Genomic DNA, 26,885 nt, shown 5'->3' on the forward strand with positions numbered 1-26,885 from the left:
TCGCTGACACGCAAAACGAAATGGTACCAGAAAGTGAGGCCATCATGGTTATCATCGATAACAGCTTTCCTCGAAACTGCTGACCCAAAGGACGAGTGATCGCTACCGAGGTAGTAACGGCAGACAAGTGAAGTGAGCCACAGCACAAACCGTTTATGGCATATACGAGCGACCGGTCGTAAAACTCGCGGTGCTCGACGTTGGCCGAGGAGGTAATGCAACTCAGAAGGATCTTCGGTGCATTGAAGCGGGGAAGGGTTAGTTGCGCAACGGCGCCCAGCGTCCGACCTGGTTCGCCGCTGACTGATTCGGCTGCGAACTGCGGCCGCACCTAGCGATTGGCGGAAGGATCGTGAAACGAAATGTCACTTTTACTGTCATTAAAACCATGATAACGGACAAGAAAAAAAGAAATCACTAGCACGTGAAAGCTCGTTAAAATTTGTTAAGGTGGCTGCTACTGTAAGTGACATTATTTATGAAAGGAATCTGTAACCTAATGCTTATATATCTACCTTGTAGGAATTAGTAATTCTTCTCAAATACTTTTATTCTTCACTTCACAAACGTAGAAGCCTCACTATCTATTGCTAACAGTGATCTTTTTGCCCTATCTCTTGTTATGCCATGCTGATTTCAAGCGATCATGATACTGTTTACCAACAATAGCTAGGACTAAATTTGGACAGACATTCCGTACTCGTTTGTACGATTGTACCATGATAAGCCAGATTTTCCAAGCAAGCAGCAAACTCCGACAATTATTGATTATTTTGAGCAAGCAGACTGAAAGAAAAGCTTATCTATTGCTGTGATCAATTTGGTGGTGGAAGATACTAGTGAAAGAGTGAACGATGAACAAATATTATCATAACTGAAGTTATTTGTATTAAATTTTTTCAATTGTCTTTCAACTGTCGATCATCAACCTTTCAATTTTCGAGCCTAGCTCGTTCATTCGATAAGCAATAGCAATAGCAACCAATAACCATCGAAGTGGCAAGTATCATTTCCCTAAACCTGGGCAAACCTTTCATCGACGGATGACATTTCCTGACAGGGGTAAACACTGTTCACTAGTTCTACACCAGCCAGCTGGACGCTCTGCTCAATCAAGCAGTAAGCAATTTTGGTGCTTGCTGACCATATTGTATGACACATCATAACCCTATCGGCCTGCCGGGTGCCTGCCTATCCGTGTGGATCGGATCGGTATTAGACACAGGAGGAACAACGAAATTATGACTTAACTCCTAGCCTAGCCATCATCATCATCATCGTCGGTTTCCGTGTGCACGTCGATATTCGAGCCGCTCTTTTATAATAGCAACAAATACGGCATCCATATCGCGTCGGTTCAGTGCCTGCCTATCAGGTGAAATAACCACCGCGCGCTCCGTCCCGTCCCGGCCGCTGGCTCTTGGTTGGGACTGACTGGTGGCGAACGAGACCGACGGTTTCGCCTACGACTAACTGGAATGCAAATATCACACAACACAACACTTTGTGTACCTTACTTATGAACCTATACGAACGTCGCGACGCGACGGTGGGCAAAGCGGAACGGATTGGTTTTCCTTGCTAGATATAGCATTTCTTTCTGCTTTCTTTGCCATTCTTTAAAGAAAACGTACACTTCCGTCTTATATAATTGTGTCACAGCCGCGTTCAATTCGATTATGGTCGGAAGGTATGTGGGCCAACCAGCCAACCAACCAATTGGCAGGAAATCAAATTAAAATGAAGAAAAACACACAATAGAGAAACTTCAGTGTCATACTCACCAGCCATATTTTGTTTTCGCTAGAGCGTTTTCCTGCTGTTCCAACCAGCGATGTTGTGTGTGCCTATCCCAATGCAGGCGGCCAGTTGGCAGTGGAAAAGTATAGTCCTCCCCTCGACGCTGTCGATTTACTGGATGGATAGACAGGACGTCGCCCTGGTTTTCCCCGCGCGCGCACCGTCCTCTGCGCACCTTCGTCGTCGTCAGCCGTCCGTCAGTAAAACACTTTTTGTTTCACCTCTTTTTATTTGCATCTGGATGCAGCTCGGTCACTTTCAAGACATTTTCACCACTTGCTGCTGCCGCCAGCGAGCACCTGGTTAATGTTCACAACAACTTTTGCGCCGCACCTACAAGATGATTTTGAGTTGTAAAACTTGAGAGGAGAAACTTTTCTTTTGTTTTATCACTGAACCGTAACCATCACCACTTGGCTACACTCTGACGGGGTTGGATTGGATATGGTGTCTGTTTTGATATCAGTCACAGTCACACTACCCTGCCACACTGGCCTGAGCTTTTGATGGATTTTCTTCACTTCCTCAGCACGCGGCTGCGCGCGCTTGAATGGGATATTCGCGACCGTCGCGTCGTCGTTCCCTCCTGCCTCACTGTACGAGCGGTTATCCGCGGGGTGCGATGCGTCTCTGTGTTGCGTAGGCACCGGGCATTCGGTCGTGTTGTATTCACAACCGTGGCACGCGTGGTCGAGGGTTGCGCCTGCCGGTGGGATTGTGTGTGTGCACGCCCGTGAGAGCAAGAGGGGGAAACGAAATTTTCGGCAAAAATGCCTAGTGCCACGGTTGGTAGGAAGAAACGACAGACGAGGGTGAATAAATTCATTCATCGAACAATGTAAGGATTTATCCCCGGGGGCAGAGACATCTGGTTTATTCTGTTTGTCCTAGGCCGAGCTCCATCTGGTGAGATCACCAAAGTTGGCAGACTCACCAAACAAACGAACGCGCTTGAATCGCAAATGATTCAACAAAGTGCGGTCACAACATGAGGTGAATTAAGATTCAGGCACTCGTACGAAATAAGCGGTACCTGTCCAGCAGCTGGTTGTTTATTTTAAATGTAAATAAATGGAATTTTAATAGCTGATTAGGTGAATCAACTACTGTCATGTTGCACAATAAGTATTTCTAATTATTTGAACTTATTTTCAATGCGCTGTACATGATGAAAAAATAGAAAAACTTGTGAATCAGTTTATTCTCTGCACCACCAAAGCTCAAAGTGAACTGGGAACTAGTTAACTGATAAACAAATGAATGTGATGATATTAGCGAGCACTTGTGTGCCCAGTGTGTGACACATTGGGCCGTCTGCATCACACTCTATGTTTAATAAAGGTCCGGAAGAAAGCTTGAATTTTATCGCCTGACAACACATAAGCGCTTGTTAGCTTTTTGGCCTATAACTCTGAAATAATACAAAAAGTACAGAGGTCTGTGCCTAGGCGAACAACACTGATTTGCAACACTGATTTGCATTCGTCAATTTCCACGAAATTGTTGATAGCACGATTCATTGTGATAGATTGATTTGCAGTGTAATTGTCTTACATTTAACATACGGGCAACCAGTTAAAATATCAATTAGCTAACGTCTTCTACATATTACCAGTTCCTTTCGAAACTCTACTTTACAGCTATTTGCATACTTGACAGAAATACAATTAAAACTATGTAAAGAATTGCAAGCAAGTAACTGACGCAAAGCAGCAAATGCAACGCTCTAAAACTATTCTCGGTTAAGACAGTCGTGGATTTTCCTCGCTTTGAGAATTGCTGCGTCTCGTCTCATGCACAAATATCCCCTCAGCCCTGTTTCCGTGCAAGACAACTGTTCCGAACAACCTCTTGCAGGATATGGAATACAGTTCTATGGCGTTTCACTTTCACATCTAATTGGACTGTATTCAATGTTTAACCCATTTTCTTCCAACGTTGCGAAAACGTAACGCATTTTCACTTGATTCTAGAGAAGGTACGGTTTAAGATATCAAGTTGGACCCTGATAAACAAAAAAAAATTGGAAAAAAATCTAATCGACCTGTTTTTGCTCAAAGGTCAGATGTTACATGTAACATAATTACAGCTGTGACAAAACAGGTTTTGCTATTTTTCAATTTTTCAGACAGTTAAGGAAAAATACTCATAAAACTCGATTTTACCTCTATTAACGCCTGACCTATTAATCAGTGTTAGTAAGAATTGGTTGCTTGCCAAAAACACTTTGTTTCATCATTTTGATTATTTTTGTAATTTTAACATAGGTTTTAAGCTTTGCGTTGCGAAAACGCAACGCTAGGAAGAAACGGTATTCAAAATTTGCAACGGGAACGTTTGTTTTCGTTCGTTCGCTGCGGTGTTTCATTTGATGTCGTTGCTTTTTAGTAAACCAATGAATGTAAATCTTATCTTTCGCTTGTGCAAAATATCCCGGAAACATTCTAAAAGTTTACATAACATAGAATTCGCAGATGGCAGATGGAGCAGCCTTTGAAATAAGAGCGTAATAAAATTGTTAAAGTACCTTTGCTTCCGGAATATCTGGAGGAATTGAGTGACAGCAACGACAGTTTCATGGACCAAAATATAATGTTACAACCCTTCCAGAACGTGTTGGTAGGCATTTAATCATCTGCAATGACATGCATTTAGCATTCAAACTGCATACTATGCGTCTAGTGCAAAGATGGTCTCCAACCCAAATGTTCCGATATCTATCATAAAACATAACATGTAATACTCTTACTCGTTCGTTTAATCTTTATTAATACTCAAAATCCCAAGTTTGATTTAACGGTAAAAAAGTATAAAGTACACTGAAGTCGCTTTTTACACGGTTTTTTACACGACTATTTTTACGCGAATTTCGGAATTTACGCGGTTTTTTACGCGAATTTCGGAATTTACGCGGTTTTTCTAACGCGATTTTCGGAATTTACGCGGATGTGCTCAAAACGTCTCTTTTTTCGCGTAGTGTTGAAATCCACAGTTTTTATACGCGAATTTTGGAATTTACGCGGTTTTTTTTTACGCGGCTTTGATTTACGCGGGACGTATCCTTCGTGTAAAAAGTGACTTGTGTGTATTTATATGCGCAGTAAGGCCATTGCCAAATCATTTTAAAAGTTTTTTTCAACCCCCCCCCCCCAGGAGATTGGCTTGAAAAATCGATGAGAAAAAAATAATTTGTAGGATATGAGTTAATTTGTTTTTAAATTTATAAAGTATTTAAATTTATATATATTTAAAATTTATATTTATAAAATTAATTGTCTGTGGGCCCTACAGCCTGAAAAACTTGAAAAATGAGTTAACGCTTGTAGCATGAAATAGAAATGGAAATTCAAACAGCGGAATTTCCGAAAATCAGCCAAAAAAATTTTACTCCGTTTTTGTCTTTTTTTCGTAGATTTTTGCATGGAAATTAACAACGTATATATTAAAAGCAAGAATAGATTTGGTTTTCACGTTTAAACCTAAAATAAAAATGCCTAAAATCCATATGTTTTTTGCTCGATTAAAAAATTCTCTTTGTTTTTCTTTCGCCCCCCCCTCCCCCCGTGGCACAACACCGGAGGGACAAAATTTTTTTTTAAATGTTTGTAATGGCCTAATGAAGGTATGCAAAAACGATATACCATTAATGCCCAACGTTGCGTGTTCGCAACGTAGCGTTGTGGGACACAGGGTCAAAATTAAAAATACATGTCAGCGGCTTTTTCTTAGTTGACCTAAAAGTGAATTTTCCTGAAAGTTTCAACTTTCTATCCCTGCTGGGAAAAGTGTGGGGCTTAATGGGTTAAAAAAGTATAAATTTTGGAAGGAATTTTCAAGCACATGTTGTAACTATATTAGACAGAGACTTAAAGATTCAGTTTGCATGAAAATTGCGATCAATACAGTTATATTTGAGTGGATTGTTTGGTGATTGAAAATGAAAATTATATATAAAACCGCATAATTGCTACATCTGCTATGAATCATTGAAATTTAGACCATCAAGATCAGGGATGGAAAATCAGTGATTTTGATCAAATCTGTGAGTTATCGCCACATGTACAGATAACGATCCGTACAGTACATGACAAACAGTGAATCTTTAGCATTGATGACAAGATTTTGTTCTCTAAGCAGTCTCAGCAGTCAATCGCAGTATTACATCTTACCTAGCTACGAAAAAAAGGTTACTCATGCTTGTATTGAGATTCATACGCTGCACACAGCCAATCGTCTGTATCCTTTATATTTCCCAACGCAATCATGCAATGAACATGATCTGACATGAGGTTTATTATAATCTGTACAGATCGCGATAAAGTATTTGTCGCTTAAAATAGTGATGTCAATGAATCTGAATATGATCGCCCCTATAATCTTGATCGCCAGAAGCGACTTTTTTCCATCCCTAATCAAGATACATTCATGATTGGTAGAGATATTTGCGTTCAAAATCTTTTATTTTTTCGTTACGCTCGCATTTTTTGATTTTTTTGGAATTACTCCCTGTGCGAGTTACCTTCCCGACAGACGTACTCCTACGCCATAAACCAGATAGAAAAGGAGCGCAAAATGACGAAAACTGGGACATAAAATGACAAAAAGGAAAAGAGGCCTGAAAACAAGCAAAAAGTGGAACACAAAAGGCGAAAAACAGAACAAAAAAAATTCAGGATTCGGGAAAGAGCGATAAACGAGAAAACAAAAATATAGCAAGAGGTAGGAGAGGTGGAGAAAAAAAGAAATAACAAGAAACAAAGAGAGGAAAAAAAGACGAAAAGGAATTTGTAATAGAAACAAGAGAAACCAGAAGGGAAACCCAAGTAGCACATTTTAGGTCCATTTAGTTGAAGCAACTGGATTACGACTGAAATTAGTCATGTATAGGTTAACATAACAATTTTATAACAACAGTGCTAGTAGGGAAACAATAGCGAGAGAGAAAAAAGAAAACCCATAGAGGAACCATGGCAAACGGGGAAATTGACCGGGCGCGACATAAAAAGAGACGAGTAATGGGAAAATGGGGTAGAAAAAGAGGAAAATAACAAGAACCACGGGCTAAAAGAAAAGGAAACACAAAGAGAAAATTAAGAAAAACGGGGATAAAAAAGTAAAATCGGAGAGTGATAGGAAAAAGGAGCCAAAAATAGAATAAACATGATAGAGAAAACGGAAAATGGGACTTCAAAAAGAGGAGAAACGTAACAGATGAAAAAAAAAGGAGAAGGCAAAGACACAAACAGAATTAAAAAACAAGACGCAAACTGGAAACGAAAAAAGAGAAACAGAGAAAAGTAAAGACGAAAAACGGGAAAGAAAATAACAAAAAGGAAGAAAATTGAGAGCAAAAACCAAAAAAAAACTGAACAGAAAAGAAGAAATATCGAAACAAGAAGTGGAAAAACGGGACTAGAAAAGAGAAAAATCCTGAACGAAACAGAGGTAGAACATGTTAGTTAACAAGACGAAAAATGTATATTTTATTTTGAAGTAAAACTTCGTGACGGTTTTAAGTAGAACTTCAAGTTCAAATATTCTAAATTCAAGTTCAATTGCATGTCGTATTTTAAGCTCAATTTCAAGTCTAATTTGATTCCAATTTTAGGTTCAATTAAATTAAATTAAAATTCTGATTTCAAACCCAATTTCAAACACAATTTGAGTCCCAATTTCAAGTCTAATTGAAATCCAATTCAATATCAAATCCAATTTCAATTCAAATTTCAAGTTCAATTTCGAGCTTAGGTTCAAATCCAATTTCAACTCAGAAAAATTGAAAGAAAAAATGAAAATGGAAGACAAGCCGGATTAAATGAAGAACAATTCGACAGAAAGGGGGGAACAGCAGGTATGAGGGGGAGAACAGAGTAGACAAAAACAAAACAAAATAGCAAAGGAGTTAACGGGATGGAAAACACAAACAGAGATTGGAAAAGAGAAAAAAGGGTCTAAAAATGAAAGAAAAAAGACAAAAACGGACCAAAAAAGTGAAAAAAAGAGGAAAGGACTCAGGACTGAAAAGCATGAAAAACGGAAAAGAAGAGAATGAGGAAACAGTGGGCAGAAAAACAAAAAACAACGTGACAGAAAAGGTTGGAAAACGGAAAAGTAAAAGCAAAACCGAGACAAGAAAGGAAAAACGGAAGAGAAAACTAGTGAAATCAAAAGAGAAAAGAAGAATAGCGAGTTAAAAGAGGAAACCAATAGAGGGAACAAGGAGACTGGGAAAAAATTGTCAAACGGAACATAAAAGTGGAAATGGGAAAAGAATGGGAATGGGATGAAAAAATGGAACAGAAAAAGAAGAAACGAAAAACAGACCAAAGAAAAAGATAAGACTGCTGGAGAGAAAGACGAGAGATAAACCGGAGAGCAAAGGGAAACAAGAGAAACAGAATAACCAGGGAGTCTAAAGAGGAAAAACGGAATAGACAAAGATGAAAAATGAGAAAGAGTGTTAGAAAAAAATGAAAACTGGAAACGAAAAATGGGAAAAAAGAAAAGACGAAAAACGGGAAAGATATTTACAAAAAATAAGAGCAAAGCAAAAGGAAAACACGACTACAAATAAGCAAAAATGGAACAAAAAATGAAACAACGGAACTATTAAATTATATCCAACTTCTATTTCGATTTTAAGTGCAATTTCGAGCATAATTTCAAATTCAATCTCATGTCCAATTTCGAGTCCAATACCAAGTCTGATTGAATTCTATTTTCAAGTGAAATTTCAAGTCCAAGTCTTTATGCTTTATTGGGGATATTTTTCAACTGTTGATGAATAATTTTTCTGAAGCAATGCATGATAAAACAATCCAACATTTTTACAATAGTTCACACCTTTTTCAGAGTCAAAGGCAAAGCCAAAAACACAACAATCCCACGGTGAAACTAGATATGATAGAAAGAAAGTGCCGAAACGCCATCTGCCGTTGCTTGATTGGCAATATTGGTGCGCCGGGAGAGAGAGAGAGATATAGAGGCAGTGCTGGCTGACTCTGATGGAGGAGAGAGTAAATTTTTAATGATGTTTCAAAACTTTGATTTCCTCGCTAATAATGATGATGATGATGATGTATTGTAATGGCACTTATTGCCGAACTCAGCATGGAAGCAGCCAGCACGGCTGTATTACGTGGTGAAGCACTCGGTATCATCACGGTACACGGTCGGTACACACCAAGAGGTCGATGAGTGCAAGAGAAAGAGACTCCTACATATTCGGGTCGAGTAACATTTAATCCGTACCGCCCCCCGCTCCCGCCCACGCCACACGCACGGGTGAGACAGGTGCGTTGTTTTCCTTCGGTTGATTATGGTCTTACATTTCTCCTCGTGATGGATGGTGAAGGCCGTATTTTGGCGAATTAAAATCAATAGCAGGTATCGGGTTGCACATGTTTCCGCGTACCGAACGGAGCTCTGTTTTTGCTATCATTTTGTTTTGGATTGGATTGGATTGGATTTGGGTGCGGTTATAAATTACAGATTCATTCCAAGTATACAATTTTCTAAATTCTAAAACCGTAACGGGTTGAACTTGTTAGAAGTGTAATAGCAGCGAAATTAGAACCGATGGATGGTGCGGTGCGTGTAAATTGAATCAAAGGCCAGTGCGTGTTTTTTCTCGAATATATAACTCAGTTCGTATGCACTTAAATTTTTCATACGATTTGAAGGCGCATGAATAAGAGCCACCAATACATTGCAAAAAATAATAAAACTCAAATTTGGATAGTATTTTTAACATGCAAATTCTGGCTAAGCATTAGCAAGTCATAAGAGTAATGCTATATTCTGTTATAAAAATGACCATCTGCCGGTTTAGACGAATTAATCCAAATTAATTTATTATTCACTAATAATGGTGAATTTGCTCATCACAAAACAGCCGCTATTTCGAAATGGAACTAGTATTATTTCGCTCCAAATCCGTGTTATTATTTGAAAATAATTAGATAGACCGAGTGCGGTGCGTTGCACCCGATCATCGCATCGGAACAGGAAAGCATCTGAACGACGATATGCTCAATGTGCATAATTGCTCCGACTAGCTCCAACAAGTGGTCTATGCGTGCCGCTGCGCTGGCTGTAGAGACGAAATTTCGTTGGTCTTTTTTCCGGTACTCTCGAGGAGAAATGCAGTAGCGAAATCCCATTCGATTCGAACAGCCAAAAAAAAGCGAGGAGTTGGTGAAATGAATTGAATGTATTCATCCTATATTTTGATAGTTTCATCTCTTCTCCATCCCGTTTTTTCGCTGTTGATCTCGCTCGGGTCCACACAGATTCCGCGCAAAGACCGACCGAAACTATTTCGATTTGTTGGGAAAAAGCGCAGTTAATCGACCTCATGCGTTTTTTTGGTTTGGTTTGGTTTGGTGTGGCTTAATGAAATAGTAGGTTTTCACCAGCAAGCACTCAATGGTGGTTAGTCAATAAAAACTGCTCGGTAAAACCGTTTCGGAAGCAGCGAACTCATAACTCCGCTAGATGAAAGCAAAAGTTTATTGAGTCGATAATGGTGATCAAGTTTAGGAGATGTTGTTTTTCACCCGCCGGTGATAGTTGTGTGGAGAGCGCACAAATTTTGGAAAGTTTATAGTACGTTCGACTTTGTGGCAAGTGGTTACGGTGATGAGGTGATGATCGAACCGTAGTTAGACTACGATTTAAATGGACGGTAATTTTATAGAAATCGAAAAGCATCTTCGGTTATGTCGGAAGTTTTTTTTTCGAATCACGATAAACAAGTCGTTAACTATGCACTCAGTTCGTTCACTAGACACGAGCTCGTTGAAAACAATACTTCTGATTATATTGACGTACACGAAGCGACATATAAATAGTACCGCCATGAACCGTTAAAGCCAAGTCAGCAAGATAACCCGCAATATGTCCAGAACTACGCGCGAATACTGGATGAGCCACCGCCTTCTTCCGACGAGTTAGGTGCTTTGAGGTTTGACAAAGACGGTTAGGGCAGAATACGCTCGGTTATCGGAGAGGCAACTAGCGAGGCACTAGGTGTTAAGCCTCAGAGAACACAATACATTATTGGTTTGATGGGAAACGCCAACAAGCAGTGGAGAGAAAGAAAATTGCTTGGAAAAATTATCTGAGCATTGCCACTAGGGAGAACCTTGCCAAATATCGACGAACTAGGAACCATTTGACCATGGGCCTGAGGAGTAAAAATGCCAAAGAGATCGCAAAGAATTACCTAACGACACGCGCAAGTTTTACGAAAAGTTGAACCAATCTCGTAGAGGCTACACACCGAAACTTGACATGTGTAGGGAATCTAATCACAAACGAACGCGAGGTGGTCGATATGTGGAGACAGTTCTTCGATGATCGTCTCAATGGTGAAGTTGTGCAAGGAGGCGAAACGGTAGTTAACCTAGGATTTCCTATGGAAGATAGTAATGTCTCAGCACCTGATCTCCAAAAAGTCAAACGAGAAATTAGGTTACTGAAGACCAACAAAGCCGCTAGTAAGGGCCGCCTACCAGCAGAGCTTTCTAAATATGGCCGTGAAACGCTCGCAACAGCTCTATAGGGTAATGTCCAAGATTTGGTAGGAAAAGGAGCTAGCGGAGGAATGGATGGAAGAAGTGATCGGCTCAATTGCTGCAACTACCGCAGTATAACGCTGGTAAACGAAGCCTACTCTCCCAGATCCTGTTACGCCGGCTGTCAACGATAACACAAGGTTTCGTAGTGAGTCACCAGGCGATTCAACATCCGATAGATCTTGCAGAAATGTCGGGAGTACAACTGGCCCACGCATCATATCCGAATTGACTTCAAAGCAGCATACGATATAGTCGTTCGATACCAGCTATGACAGATAATGCAGGAACACGGGTTTCCAGGTAAACTGATGCGACTGATTAGAGCTACATTGGATCGAGTGATGTGTTTCGTGCGCATCTCGGGGACACTCTCGAGTCCCTTTGACACGCGGGTTGAACCAAGATGACGACATCGCTCCTGATGGGATGATCCGACGAGCGGCCATCGAAACGAGAGGCACGGTTTTCACCAAAAGAGTAGCCAACTTCCAGGCTTTGCAGTTGACTTGCCAGTTATCATTGCCAGAAGAAACCTTGCGACGGCGGAGGCAATCTACGCCAGACCGAAAGTGGAGTCTAGGAGAATTGGACTAAAAATAATTGCGACGAAGAACAAATACATGAAAGGAAGAGGGTCAAAAGAAACAAACGCGCGCCTTCCACGAACGGCAACCGCTGACGGTAACGAACTAGAAGTGGTAGATGAATTCGTGTATTTGGGATTGCTGGTGACCGCGGGCAACAACATTAGTAAGAAGATTCAGCGGCGCATTCAAGCGGGAAATAGGGCCTACTTTGCCCTTCGCTACGATCAAGAAGCATACGCCGCAGTACGAAGCTGACATTGTACAAAATCCTTTACAGACTGGTAGTTCTTTATGGACCTGAAGCTGTGCCGCTACTCACGAAGGACGTGCGCGCCCTTGCCGTGTTCGAGCGAAAGGTGCTGCGGACGATATTTGGCGGAGTACAAACTGAAAGCGGAGAGTGACTGGAGGCATATGAATAACGAACTGTAGGCACTGCTTAGAGAGATTACCATCGTTCATCTGGCGAAAGGCGGCGAACGCGAAGCTGCTAAAAAATGTGAGAAAATCCTCTAGTTGAATACGTGGGAATCGATGTACGATCGGCACCGCAGATCGGCTTTTGATGAATGAGAATGAAGCACTCATCTCATCGCCTCTCTTCCAACAGACGAAATTGAATTTGTAGCAGACAACAAATCACAAAACGTATACAGTCGATAGATGATCCGTAGATGGGCTGGATCAAGCTCAAAACCGGTTAGCGTAAAAGGTGCTATTAATGTTTTGTAAGAACCGTAAGCGTCGTGTCTTGTTTGTCCGTGTTAAGTTGTTCTTACGTTAAGCAACTAGGTCAATTTATAAGTTGATATTAATCATTACCTTACCTCTCATTTTGTTATAATACTTGCTGACCCGGCAAACTTCGTACTGCCATAAATTATACTAAATGGAAGAAGCATAGCCTTGGTGCTACAGTTCGCATTTGGAACTTGACCTACTGCTTTCTGTTTGAACGATTTCGTGGCCGGTTGTTTTAGCGCAGGTAGCTTGCGGGGTTGCTGCTGCGATTATATTGCCTTTTTCAGCCTCTTTTAGTCCAGATTCGAACACGCAACGACTGGTTTGTGAAGCTAGTGTCGTACGCACCTCGATGTCAACTGTGAGGCTTTTTTTAACTAAATGTCATTAATTGCAAATTGTAAATTGTAAATGTAAATTGTAAATAAATTATAAACATTATGTATAAATCAGATTTTCTGCTCATCGGCGGGAAAGACGGACATGGGTATGAAATGGGGAAGGCAAATGAGGAGCGTCCAATATAGCTCTAGCTATCCCAAGCCCCTACCTAGCGCCTCCACGTGACCATACCCGGTAATGCTCTATTGAGTAGCCAAGTTAGGAGGTGCGATACTGGGTGGTTCCCGGCTGCCTGATCTGAAAATCGAGGTTTTGGGCAGACGGCGAAGCCACACGACCTTGTTAATAGGTAAGCATAAAATAAGTTATTTTAATTATTTTTATCGTTTTAGCTTATGAAGCAGCTCCTGCTATATAGTGAAAACTTTGGCCAATAAGAATGTTAACACTACACATGGATATTGGATACCAGAAGAAAAAATTAAATTAATTATTAGATGCACTTTATGGAAACCAAAAAGAAGCAACTCTATTCCATTCGAAGGACTGCTGGTGAGATTGTTCTATTTTTACTCATATATACCACATTTCATAAACAAACTAGAATCGGGAAGAGAGAGGGACCATCAGAGCACTTGTTTGAAGCGGTGGGCCTAGGGAGAGTGAAACAGTCAACTTTCTAGTGTTAATCTTGGCCCGATTAACAACACATCGTGGATAATGAGCGGGCTCTTCTCCCCACCTGCTGGAGTCATTCTGCATTAAGACGGTTTTTTCAACGATTGACTCAGGCGACTTAGCCCTTGGAAGGAGATTCTCTAAATCCCTGGTACGTGTAAGTGATGTTGCTTATCGACCAATTCCCTTTTGGCCCTTCATACAAGAGTTGGGAAGCATGACCAATCGTTGAATATGTTCAACTCTTTTGACATGATAGGCTCATTGCTGTGAACGGATATTCTGCTAAGGCAGGTGGTAGTACCATATAGTCGGTAGTCGCAAAAAGGTATCACGCGTCGTCGAATTATTAGTATTAAGAAAGATTAACATATTTCATATGTATTTAGGAAAGAATTGGTTTGGGAAAACCCCCTTCCCGATCCTCCTTTTGAGCGAGGAAAAAAATGGTTCCCTTCAACATTTTAATTGGTGACGCATTAATCGTTTCTAAAAGTTAGCCTATTCTAACTGTTATATGACTTCTGGTTTATAACATTTATAATATGTAAGTATTTGCAAGGTTTAATCATTGTTGGGCAAAATGAGTTCTAAATTTTTGTGTCCGTCTTTCCCGACTTGGATACCATTTTTTCAAACTTCAATAACTTTTTACTGAATATTCAAAAATTCACCAGGCTTTCAATGGATATTCATTGAAGATTCAAACTAACGAAATGCCGTCGATATAGCATGAAAATATTGTTTTTCAACGATTTACCAGCTATTTTCTACACACACAAAATTACACTGAAGTCGCTTTTTACGCGGTTTTTTTTACGCGACGCTTTCAACGCGGTTTTTGGAATTTACGCGGTTTTTTACGCGGTTTTTACGCGGTTTTTTTTACGCGGTTTTCGGAATTTACGCGGATGTGCTCAAAACGTCTATTTTTTCGCGTAGTGTTGAAATCCACAAAGTTTTTTTTTACGCGAAATTTTGGTTTTTTTTTTACGCGGTTTTCAGAATTTACGCGGTTTTCGGAATTTACGCGGTTTTTTTACGCGGTTTTCGGAATTTACGCGGTTTTGATTTACGCGGGACGTATCCTGCGCGTAAAAAGCGACTTGAGTGTACATCGGTTAGCGCATCTACGTATTTTTTCTTTGTGTTGCTTATAAACAATACGTTAATTTGTTTTTATAAAACCAATTGCCTGTGGGCTCTACATCCTACAAAACTCGAAAAATGAGTGTACGAGTGGTGTTAACGCTTCAAATACGAAACAGAAATGGAAATTCAAACAATGTAATTTCTGAAAATCGGCAAAAAATCCCATTCATTTTTGTATTTTTTTTCGTAGGTTTTTGCAAGGAAAATAATAACGTCTATATGAAAAGCAAGAATAGCTATGGTTTTCACATTTAAACTTTAAGTAAAAATGCATTTTTTTTTGGTCGAATAAAAAAATCACTGCTATTAGTAGGAAATGAAAGCTTCCAAATGACTCTTTATAGTGACAAATCTACTGATCATCACACTAGCGACAAATGAACAAAATTGAGGATATGAACGATACATTTCAATTGCACACGGATAGAAATTTAATCTCCAAAATGCGCAAAATGACTCATGATATCACGAACTTCTTGCAGTACACCACAACGCAAGATCATGAACTATTACTCATGATTTTGTGCTGCCTGATATGGCAGTTTAGTCATGATTTGACAGCAATTCAAACTTCATGATTTCATGACTTTATTCATGGTATCGGAATCAAATTTCTCTCCGTGCAGGTTTTATGCGAAACAGATTATGGGCCTCAATTACAGTTTGACTCAATCAGCTGTTCATGTGATGATACGCTCCTAAATGGATGTTTTTGATGCATTGCATTAAATTTGCAAAACAATCCATCAGAGCGCCAAGTCCCGTTCGACTGGGAAACGGAGCACCAACAGGTGTAAAAAACAAGCTGTATACCTAACACTAATCACGAGCGTCAGCGTGGCTGCCCGGCTTCGGAGTACACCACCCAATTATGTCAGCAGAGCCGATTTGAGTGCAAACTGAAATGTGTTACGCAATGTCCACTTAGCACCCTTCCACACACATCTCTTCAGTCTTCAACATCTTTCTTGGCTTGGCTGTGCAATGTCGCCATCATACCCCAGAAATAGAGCGTTGCAGCGCCCAGCTTAGGCTGCGTTCTCTGATTACATCTCGAGATTTGCCGTTTTGCGGTCTAATTTTATCCAAAGACGGCAGCAGCCGCAGCAACGCCGGGGTACACGGAACTCGTTCACATCATCATCATCATCACCGTCATAGTGAACGGTTGCCACTGAAAGGCGAATTTATTCTTGTGGCTTAGACAGCCGGTCGTCACGTAGAGCCCGCAATGAAACGGGGGGAAGGGACTCGAAAATGAGCAAACATTTACACTAGCTGGGTGTCCCACGATGACGACGGATGGGCCACGCAGCGACAATTCCGTCACCAAAACAATCGGATGACCTTTATGTCCGTCGGTACGTTATGTCCGGCGTACGCGTGTTTCTATCTATTTATCTATCCGACTAATTTTTACAACCGCAGCGAGCCGATGCCCATAAAGCGGACAAACAAGCGTTCGTTTATGTTTAATGTTTGAAAGCGGTAGTAATAATCACCAGAAAACCTTTATTTCTAAGCATCTTCCGCGCGAGACGTGCTCACGGGACGAAAGTGATTTGCATAGCTTGGTGTAGTTAACCAATTCGTCGGTGGCGATTAGGTTTTATGATCGGCTCACGGGAGACAACTGAACAGATGTTTTAAAAAGGAAAGTTTTACTACCCCAAATGAAGATGTTTCCCAGCTGGGCATGCATTTGACGGGGGGCCTATAGAATTCGAATCATCAAATGGTGGTCGGTGAGAAATCCAAAAGTGAGCAAACCCGGCAGGCATTTACGTTCCACGCTTGGAACCTGGAACTTCGTCTTAAGAAGCTACCTAGGGTTGCGAACATATTGGTATCGATATGAAAATAATATTCATCTGTACCGAGCCCCGAGCCAAGTGTAGGTTCGTGGTGTTCATAACAATGCAATGTATACAGAGCAGGGCAATTCCAAGGCTATTAATGCGTTTTTTCGTTCATTCTTTTCACGGTGTAAAGATGTCTATAGACAATCCGGCGTTACCGCGTTGTGCTGATTTAAAAAATGGTCATGGCCCTTAATTAATCTATTGTGCGTCTTAATATGGTATGAATCGGCAGGCCGAGACTTCCGCCTATAAGCTCCGATTGTTGTAATGAATCTTCGACCTGTTGGGACGAAAGGGCTTTGTCACTTTTTTTCTAGAAATAAATAACCTGTGGAGCAAGGCGATCACAAATAAAATAGTTTGAGAAAAACACCTCGCCAAAGTCTTTATCGTCATCGATTGGCCTTATTTTACTAAAACTCGAGCCCACGACCACTCGTGTGTCAAAGCAGACTCAGTAAGAAAGTTTACCCTGATACTCCTCATACGCCCGCCACTTGCTTCTGTTTACACTCATATCCAGCACTCGAACCAGTGTTTGCTGTTTCTGGAATAATGCGAGCGCTCATTGTTCGACAAGTGATCTTATTGCTAATTTTGATTACTTGAAACTGTATTTTTCACTATCTCTGATACAAGATGCACAGCTGGTGTTGTACGAACCAACAAATATCTGCACTAATTTCAATGGCCTGCCATTGAATTTGTTTGTTGTTTTTAGCTTTAAAATGCTGATATCCGTATAATGCAATCAGTCAGTTTGATTGCATCGTTTTTTCAATCTCTATTTTGTAACAGCATCCAAATGATGAAAAATAATACAGCTGAGTATTTCAGTGCATTGCGGAACAAACTTGAGGCAGTAAAACGCCGCTTCTGTAAAAAATCTACCGGTGGCTTCAAGCTATAGACTAATAAATTTCCTTCCTTCTAAGTAAATCATTTGAGAGAATAATTGTTAACAGAATGACGTCACACATAAATGAAATTCAAATTTTGCAGATGAACCATTTGGTTTTAGAGATGGGCACTACTCATAAAATGCTCAGAGTTACTAATTTGGTATGCGCCAATAAAGCCGACGGCCATTCTACAATGTTTGGAAGGTTTAAGCACTGACGAACTGACATGACACATCGAAGAAAACCCTTTAAAAACCATCGTCCTACACATTTTGCTTGCACACTAGCACCCTCTGTTATGCATGTTGCGGAGTAGCTTGCATTTGCAGGGTTTTATGCTGTAGGGGTTTTACATTTGTATGGTTTTATACTGAAAACTCGTGAAACCGTGGTGTGGCCATGTTGCGAAACATGCTTTTTTGAAAAATGAGTGATTTTTGATTGGACGATGGAATTAACGCGAGTGTCTCGTCTGTTTGTCTGTGGTTTAACCATGAAATTGCTAAATTTTATTTTACAATCTACATAGTAAAAATTTCACTAAATCGTTCAACTTTTCGATCTTTACAGGTATCACAATTTTAAATCTGATAATCTTCCTGCAGGTGTGCCTCAAGGCTCGGTCCTGCGTCCAATCCTGTGCAACATACACACATCTGATCTTGCTGAATTACCGGCTGGCTGCACTAAGTCGATACAAGCATTTCCGTAAAAGGAAAAAGTCTTCGTGTCATATGTAGTCGACTGCAGAAAAGCTTGGATATTTTTTCCAAATACTTGAAAAAGTGGAAAATTGCTCTCAATACTTCTAAAACGCAATTAATTTTTTTTCCTCATAAGCCAAGAGCTTCGTCCCTCATGCCAAACAATAATCACATTATCAAGTTATCATCACATTAACAAGTCATTGTGCCAAATGAACATTATCCAAATGAAGCAATAAATCTATTAGTTTTATAATGCTTTGGAAATGGCTATATTTAGGCCGAGCAGATTTTTTGCTACTGTTATCAGTGCTCGAAAAAATTGACAGCGCACTTTAGTTTTTCCCCTGGTTTTATCTGTCAGCCTACAGACATGGCTACTGAACTGCGGACAGTGTTTGTCTTTCTCAGTTTTCTACTCTTCAAAACGAATTCATTCGTGAATTGCAGTGCTGAATGATTGCTCGACTAACTTGTTAGCCAACTTTCTTGCTCTTGGGGCTAATATTTTAGTTCTCAAAGTTTAGTTTTTTAAGCTGTCAGCTTTTTGAAATCAACTAAAACCTAGCTGAAGGAAGTTATTTAAAACTTCGGAGCAATGTTTACGTTTGTTGTAAATTCGTTTGCCATTGTCGGCAGTTTAAAATGAATGAATGAATGATTCACATTTGATTTCATTCACTATTGTCGAGAATGACTGAATGTATAGAGAACAACACGAAAATGAACGCAAAAGATTCGCTCGAATCGTTGATTTCAGATTGGCAAATGGTGAGTTCATTTCATCTGTACTAGAAATAGCAAAGAATCTGCAGTATATTGGATCAATTCAGGTGTATTGCATAAATTGAATATGAGATTTCTAAGCACTGGCTGTTATAAGCAAATAGAATTCTTCGCCGAAAACATATTTATTTTGCTGGGCTATACTGTTATTCTAGCATTTTTTCTTGACTCTTAAACAAACATTTTAGCTATTTCATCAAAGTAAAGCGTAAGCGAGAAAATAAAAATTAAAAAATATAATTTTGCTTGTTTCGATGGTGCGTTCAGTAGCGACTCTTGGACGTTTAGCTTCAACTGTTCAACCAGCAAAAAATACAAATCAATATGCAGCTTTTATTATCGCATTTCTAAATATTTAAAGCTTAAGCTAACAAGCATATTTAAACCATTATTTAAATAACAACGGAATACGAACCGAAAACTTTTTGTTCAATGAACCTATTGAATCACATTCAAGAATAACAACTTTACTGCGATGTACGCACATGATAACAAATAGTCTTACAACTTTGCAGAACACCCCAAGCAATATGTGGTAGCAAGTTGTTCAATGATATCGCTGAACCAGCAAATGAGAAAATTTTGCGTATGATACATGCAGATATGGCAACCTCGCTCTGTTTTTATATCGAGCAGAAATTGTTTCACATTCTTTTTTCGCCTCCTTCATTGATACTGAAAAAGCACCAGGAACAATAGACCGTAAAACAGTTTTTTTTTGGTTTTTCTGTGTAGGGTAAGTTAACCTATAGTGGATCCGTTACCTATAATGAACCTCGGGTACAATTTCGGCGTTTAATAATTTTAACTTATTATTTCTGAGGATATTTAACATGAAGCAGAAAATATTAAACAGAACTCACATTTTATTTTATAAAATTTTTGCTACATTTAATTATAAATGCCTTAAAATCGGCATTTTCAACAAGTGAGGATCCATCATATGGTCAACAATGCAAAATATGTCACCATTAGTGGACGCTCTCCATGCAACCCAGCCAGCACCAACTCGTATATCAATGTACGAAAACTATCGTAAATATCTCTTAACAAATTCGGATTCGTAAATAAAGCCTAATAAAGCGCGCACAAGTTGATATTCTATCATTTACATATAATGCTGGTAACTGACAAACATACGATTTTCAGCACAAAGTCGTATAGCTGCATGTAGCTGGTCGCGCTTAATCGGATCTTATCGTATTGAAATACTCATATAAGTGTATCGCTCAAAATTATTCCTCAGTGCGTATATCGCCTCCAAAATAGTACGGATAAGCGGCTTTTACGCGTCAAATACGATTTTGTTGAATACGTATCAGTACGTAAATCTTATTTGTAATCTAATTATACATATGAAAATGCTGACTGGGAATATACACTAAAATTCCTATAACGGACCCGGTCGTTATCCTATTGTAATAGGATAAAATTAGTTCCAGCACTTCAATTTTTAATGTAAAAATCATAGGGGTTGTGTACAAGACACGACCGCATATATAGGTGACGCAGGACTACGTAAGCCTCTTTGTAGTGATAGTAGCATGTATTCATGCTTGTAATCATTCGATTCTTCATGTATACATGCTATATGCAACATATACACATGGTACATGCGATGTATGCAGCATTTATCAAAGTAGTAACATTGCATACGTTCAATTCTCAAAAGATTGTGCATTTGAAAACAATTTAACAAAATTAAGAACACAAACTATTGCTTTCCTGCTACCTTACTGAAATTATAGATTGTTTTTATTACCCATGGTTCCCTACGTTGAAGGGATTTTACCAATTAAATCCTATTTTATCAACAGCACAACAGCACTTCTAATGAAACCACAGTGAACAGACTACCAGGTAATTGACAAAAAGTGTGTAAAAGGCTTTTATGTAATCTACGAGTAATCCTTCAATAGAGCACCCCTCGAGCAGTAAGTGGCAAACTAAATCTTGATGTCGCTGCCATCGCTGCTATGTAACTCCAGCACAAAGAAATATTGATAAAGGTACATGGATATTTTTTGATGCGTTTGGCAAACTATTTCTGGAGGGCGCTACCGACAGATTTTACACACAAAAAATCGATTACTTCCTTCGAACCTGCTAATCTGTTCTCTGTGATGAAATGGCAAGCATGCGTATTCATACAGAGTCGTATTATAACCGAACACTACCGCTGTAGCACATTTTTCCAACACAGATATCAAATTCGCCGAGGCTTAATCGTCTCGCAGTAAAGAATTTGCGATCTGTTGGGACAACGAACTTGTGTCATTTTTTCTGGCACACTTCCCTAACACAGATCTCAAATTGGACTAGGTTTAATCGCGTTCGTAAGAAATCTGTAGGCACGAAGGGGCTTTGTCACTCTTTCTGGCATGCTTCCCAAGCAAGTACATCAATATGGTCTAGGTTTAACCGCGGTATTAAGAAATCTTGTTGAAATGAGGAAACTTTGTCACTTGTTTTGGCTTACTTCCCAAGCACAGATATCAAATTGGTATAGGTTTAGATCATCGCAAAGAATCTTCCAACCAATCACGAAGCGAGAATTCTGGTAAAACATAGGTTCATTATTTTCAATTTTTCAATAGTTCTACATCAAGAATCCATACTTTTCTTCATTTGGATCAATTCTTAGAAGATTTTCCGATCGATTGGTGTAAGAATATTGAAAATCGATCGGAAAACCGGTGAGCTATTAGCACTCAAAACCTTTCATTTTTCGTGATGCTCGCATTTTTCAATTTTTTGGAATGACACCCTATCTAAAAACTTGCCGTAAGACGTAGTCCTACGTCAAAAATCGGAATTTTAGATTAACAATCGTGACTTTCAGTGGTAACAGCTCGGTAAATTAAAGTTAATAAGAAGATTGATATGCTGATATCCCCCACTTACTCAACCCATCGCTTGTAATAAGGTAAAACGAACAGCGATACGACTAGACTGCTTAAAATAGGTTGCTTACCTCACGTGGTGACAAAATTAAGTGTATACAAATAAAAAGAAAACGTGTTTGTCCATAAAAGGAAAACGGACATTCCTATTTGTTTTAAAAAAGATGTAATATACAGAGATTTGCAACATAAATTGGTATATTTTTAGGTTTAATCGAAAGCTTCTCATATTGTAAGTGCCTTCGGTTAGGTGTTTAGCATTATTAGTTTGAAATAATTTATAGAAAGAAACAGCTCTACTGATTGAGGGTCCACTAATGGTTAATTTACCCTATATCTTATAGGAGAAGTAAAGCAAGCTCTTCTATTCGTACAGCCTAATGTGTTGGTTTGCTTGTTTAATGAGATCGCTGAACCGCTCTCGTGTTAAACGTATAATATCAGCTCCGCAGCTAAATAAAATTAAATCGAAACTCAGGCCATATTAATATTTACCTAGCAGTAAGTTGTTCACTAAACCCTCTGTACCAGCTAATGAGAAATTTAATGAAACAATAACAAGCATTTTAATAAGAAAGTATACTGTTTAAATAAAATTCGCATTGCGTGTGCGTCGGTGCAAGCGAAATCGTGAACGAATAATGAAAATGTTTTTATTCGGCTGAATTTTGTTACCTCTCCTATGAACAGGTTGAACATGCAGACGAGTCGTCACAGGGTGCATTCATTCTAGCAGCCTATCTCACCAACATGCACGATAAAATTTGATTCGCATATGTTGTTCAATTACGGAGACTGCTGAAAATGAAAATGATTTGATTTATGCTTTAGGACATATTGTTATCTGCCAGTAAATGCAGAACTTGGTAAGAACAGCCATGTTCTTTCAAATTGAGAAAGCAAGCTACTGTGTTACCTGACTCATAACGAATATACGTTATATACGGGGGAGGGTCTCGTAACTCACTAACTTTGTGGTTTTTCGTTTAATTGATCATAAATTCGAATAGATCATATAAATATCAACTACGGTAACCAACGTATTTTGGACCCCCTCAGCAGCTGTACATAATTTGGACACTTACAGCAAAATCAAATGCAAGTGTCCAAATTATGTACAGCTGCTGATGGGGTCCAAAATAGGTTGGTTACCCTATATAACATAACAAATTTCATCCCAGCTAGCACCAACTCGTATATCAATGTACGAAAACTATCGTAAATATCTCCTAACTCCTTACGACACTAAACTATTATTCTTACTTGGGAAGTTAGTCCCAGCAGAATTATCTCCTAACTTTCTCGTTGATTTTGTGAAAAACCTGTACCAGATAGTACTTTTCATCGACTGCCAAGCAAATTTGCTCACATTTTCATAAAAATATTTTGTTACATGGGGCTTAGTTCAAGAGTTATGAATTTTCAAAATAAGCGAAATTCGAAAAATCGGAAAATCTTCCTTGAAGGTTATTGTTTTCGTTGGTAAATTTGTAAACTAAGCCTTAACTTACTCACTAACTTTCATAAATTCCGGCATTGTCTGCCTCAAACCCGTAAGATAAGATTAAACTTTAACATTCATGTGATCCACTGTTTGCAATTATTAGTCCGCAAGTCAAATAAACAGTATACATATTTAGAAACCTCTTGCAAAAACTTGAAGTATAATCATGGGTTTCAAAGTGACCATCATTCTATCATTTGCACGAATACATGAGCTCATCATCATGACGGAATTATGCGCTATGGGCTACTGTTTAACTTTCGATGCGATGCTTGCAATCGCAAGAGCGCCTTGTATAAAGCCGGTCTTTAAAATCGACCACATATATTTTAATCACAAAGGTTAAGATCATGTGCGGTGAGATGACCTTTAACGGGATGTAATCTGATTGGGAAAATCAATTTAGCTAGCACCATTGTTGAGTGGTTTTTGTGCTGTGAGCTGGAACCCTGTTGTGAAGCACCAATTACTCATAGTTACAGGGACAAACCAACAATCAAGATTTTCTCAAATAGCGCACAGAAGTTTGTGTACACTTAATTTTGTCACCACGTAGGGTAAGAAACCTATTTTAAGCAGTCTAGTCGTACTCTAATTCGTTTTACCTTATTACAAGCGATGGGCTGAGTAAGTGGGCGATATCAGCATACCAATCTTCTTGATGCGTTACCACTTAAAGTCACTATTATTAATTTAAACTTCTTATTTTTACATTAAAAATTGAGGCGCTGGAACTAATTTTCTACTGCTTCTGGTAATTTCTTAAGCAGTCTTGAATTTTTCTGACTTGTCCCAAATTATCACCATTATCATTAGTTGTAAGTGTGTGACCATTAAATGACACAAGTGCTCACTTATCTGCTACAACATGGTATGTTAAAATTGAGTGCTTGACTTTTATGAATACCGTAATAAGTGCTCAAAGTTTCGAGGTGGAGATCCGTTTCAGCAGAAGCGAGGTGGTAATTCGCTTCAGCACCGCAAAAAAATGCAAGTTTTTGAAAACAATTTTTATTTCGTCATATTTCTTGTCGAAAACACATTAAATTGTGTTTGTATGAATTATATCTATCGCTAAGTGATTCAAGATGATTTTCTTATTAAAAGATTCTGAAAATATGAACAAAATACTGCACGTTAAGCTCATTTATGTTTAATTGATTAAAATAGGTCACCTCTAATTAATCCGTTTTTTACCCTATTCCGAACAAATCATTAACTTAACATTTTACATCGATTGGTAACTGTTTTATGTTATCAAACCAGTTCTTGTTTAAAGGGCGATTATCGCACTGAGATAATTACATGAAAAATACAGCTTCAGGCCCCCCGATCCCAAAAATTTCAAGCATTTCCTGTTCTGTTATGGACACGAATAGTGGTCGATTCCAATTTCTATCCTGTTACTGATGCCGTTCTATCGGCACTGGATGCGAAACCTCCGAAATGCGAAACGTTCCTCGCCTTCGATCCCGATTGCCTTCTCTCCATTAACCTAATTTTTATTATGCTTTTTAAAAGTGAAATCTTTTCCATGAGGTAAAGAAATGGAAGAAATTTATCTATCAGTTATGATTGCAATTGTACAATGATCAATATTCAACTTTTTCTTAAAGAGAAATGTGCTGTTTTAACCTAACAAATTATTTAATTTCCTCATTCTTTAACAGGTTCAGTTTTTATGCAGCAAATCATTGTATAGGTATATTGCTTATTATTCGAAATTTTTAGCACCCTTCAACAGAATATCTGAGGAAATAATATCATTCACAACACACCTGCACACCAAAACGGATACGAAAATCTGGACGGATAACGCTTATGTCACTCTGCTCATCATTCCGCCGCTAGCAGTGTCAATTTATGGAGCAAATTAATTCAATACGACACTCTTCTATCTGACCCGGCTAGGTATAGCCACTATAGATAGCACTACTGTTGTTGTTTAGTATATACAACAATGTACACGATACAGGAGAAGATATGATAGTATAGTCCCCATCGGTGGTATGGTAAGTTCCTCCCCTCCGTGAGGCAATCCATCGCGTGCTTGTTCCCGTCAGAGTGCGGCACGTCATTCCATTTTTTTTTGTCACCATAAAGATAAAACCACTAAACCATACACTAATTACCGTCAATAACAGCTCGGCCTGTCGGACAAGTCGGCGCTTACGACGAAATCGGGTTCAGTCTGATTAACCTGTTAAAGACTGCTTAACTTCAATTCGACAACAACAACGGTGCGGTGTCACGACAGCTGGCAATGATTGTAAACTAACACTCGCGTGACTTTCTCGTCAACGGAATGAACGGAAAGATCACAACACACTCGGTCTGTCAAAGTGCAGAGCACGCGCTGCCTGCTGCGCGCGTTAGACAAAAGCGTGTGTGCGCGAGCCGATGAGAGAAACGCAACTAACCCAAACCCAAGACCTAGCGCACTACCGGGCCGGGCGGCTTCCTCTGACTGGGCGCACGGCACGGTATCCAACCAGGCCTGTAATTCGATAGCAAAGTGTGTGATGCGGTTTCCACATAGCGGTGAGTTCATTCCGGCCACCGCACCGCAGCAGCAGCAGCAGCAACGGAGTGAACCCACCACGAGATCTCGAGTAGTAGCCAGAGCTAGTGCGAGCGCGCGAGAACGTCATCATACTGCACCTCCGTGGGGCTTCAGTTGGATCGCAGCTCGCTAACGACCGCTTCAAAGGTTTCGATCGGGTTGATAATGCGCGGAAAACGTTCAAATGCAAATGAAACCGCAGTCTGTAGATGAAGAATTACGACCGTATTGTTCAACTTTAATATTTGTCTGACAAAAGTTGAACAATTTTCTCGATTATTTGATTAAAATCTTTAATTAATCTGGATTTTCCATGTGATGGCCAAATACCGAAGCAATCTGTAACGTGAATTAAAACCGTCGAAACAATAGTAAGTAGTTTAAAATTGAATGATTAGATCTATATTTCGTGTGCATCTCTATTAAAAGAAGCAGTCCGGATCTTCATTCGCTCCTATCTACTGACCGTGCCAGTCTTATGTTTTCGCGCCTATTTTGACGGTGCGCTTTCCCGTTCAATTTACGGTTAAATTTCCCAAAACCGATTTGCGGTGCGCACCAAAATAATCTCGCGATCGCTTGCATACGCCCATTGCTGTTTCTGGTGGTATTTACTGTTAAAATCGAATCTATTCGGTTGGTTTTACCCAAAACTGCTCCATTGTTGGTTGGAATGTAGGGTAACGAATGAGGCTCCTTCGGCAGGCTAATTGAATAATTGTTTGTTTATTGTGTTGCTTTTCTCTCTGTACCATTAATGGGACAGTAATTACTAAATTA

At 39.4% G+C, this 26,885-nt stretch overlaps 1 protein-coding gene across 2 annotated transcripts in view; it reads right to left on the reverse strand.

The window, feature by feature from the left end:
• LOC128741227 (septin-4) overlaps positions 1–25,935 on the reverse strand; it is a 36,714-nt gene extending 10,779 nt beyond the window's left edge. For both annotated transcript variants that reach the window (XM_053836884.1, XM_053836876.1), the window contains exons 1-2: positions 25,675–25,935; positions 1,785–2,133 (exon numbers count right to left, since the gene is read on the reverse strand). In XM_053836884.1, coding sequence (XP_053692859.1) covers positions 1,785–1,791 — 7 coding nt within the window. In that variant the 5' untranslated portion in view covers positions 1,792–2,133; positions 25,675–25,935. The remainder of the gene's footprint in view (positions 1–1,784; positions 2,134–25,674) is intronic.
• Between the last annotated feature and the right edge of the window lie 950 nt (positions 25,936–26,885).

This window comes from Sabethes cyaneus, chromosome 1, assembly GCF_943734655.1.
Source record: "Sabethes cyaneus chromosome 1, idSabCyanKW18_F2, whole genome shotgun sequence".
Lineage (NCBI taxonomy): Eukaryota > Metazoa > Arthropoda > Insecta > Diptera > Culicidae > Sabethes > Sabethes cyaneus.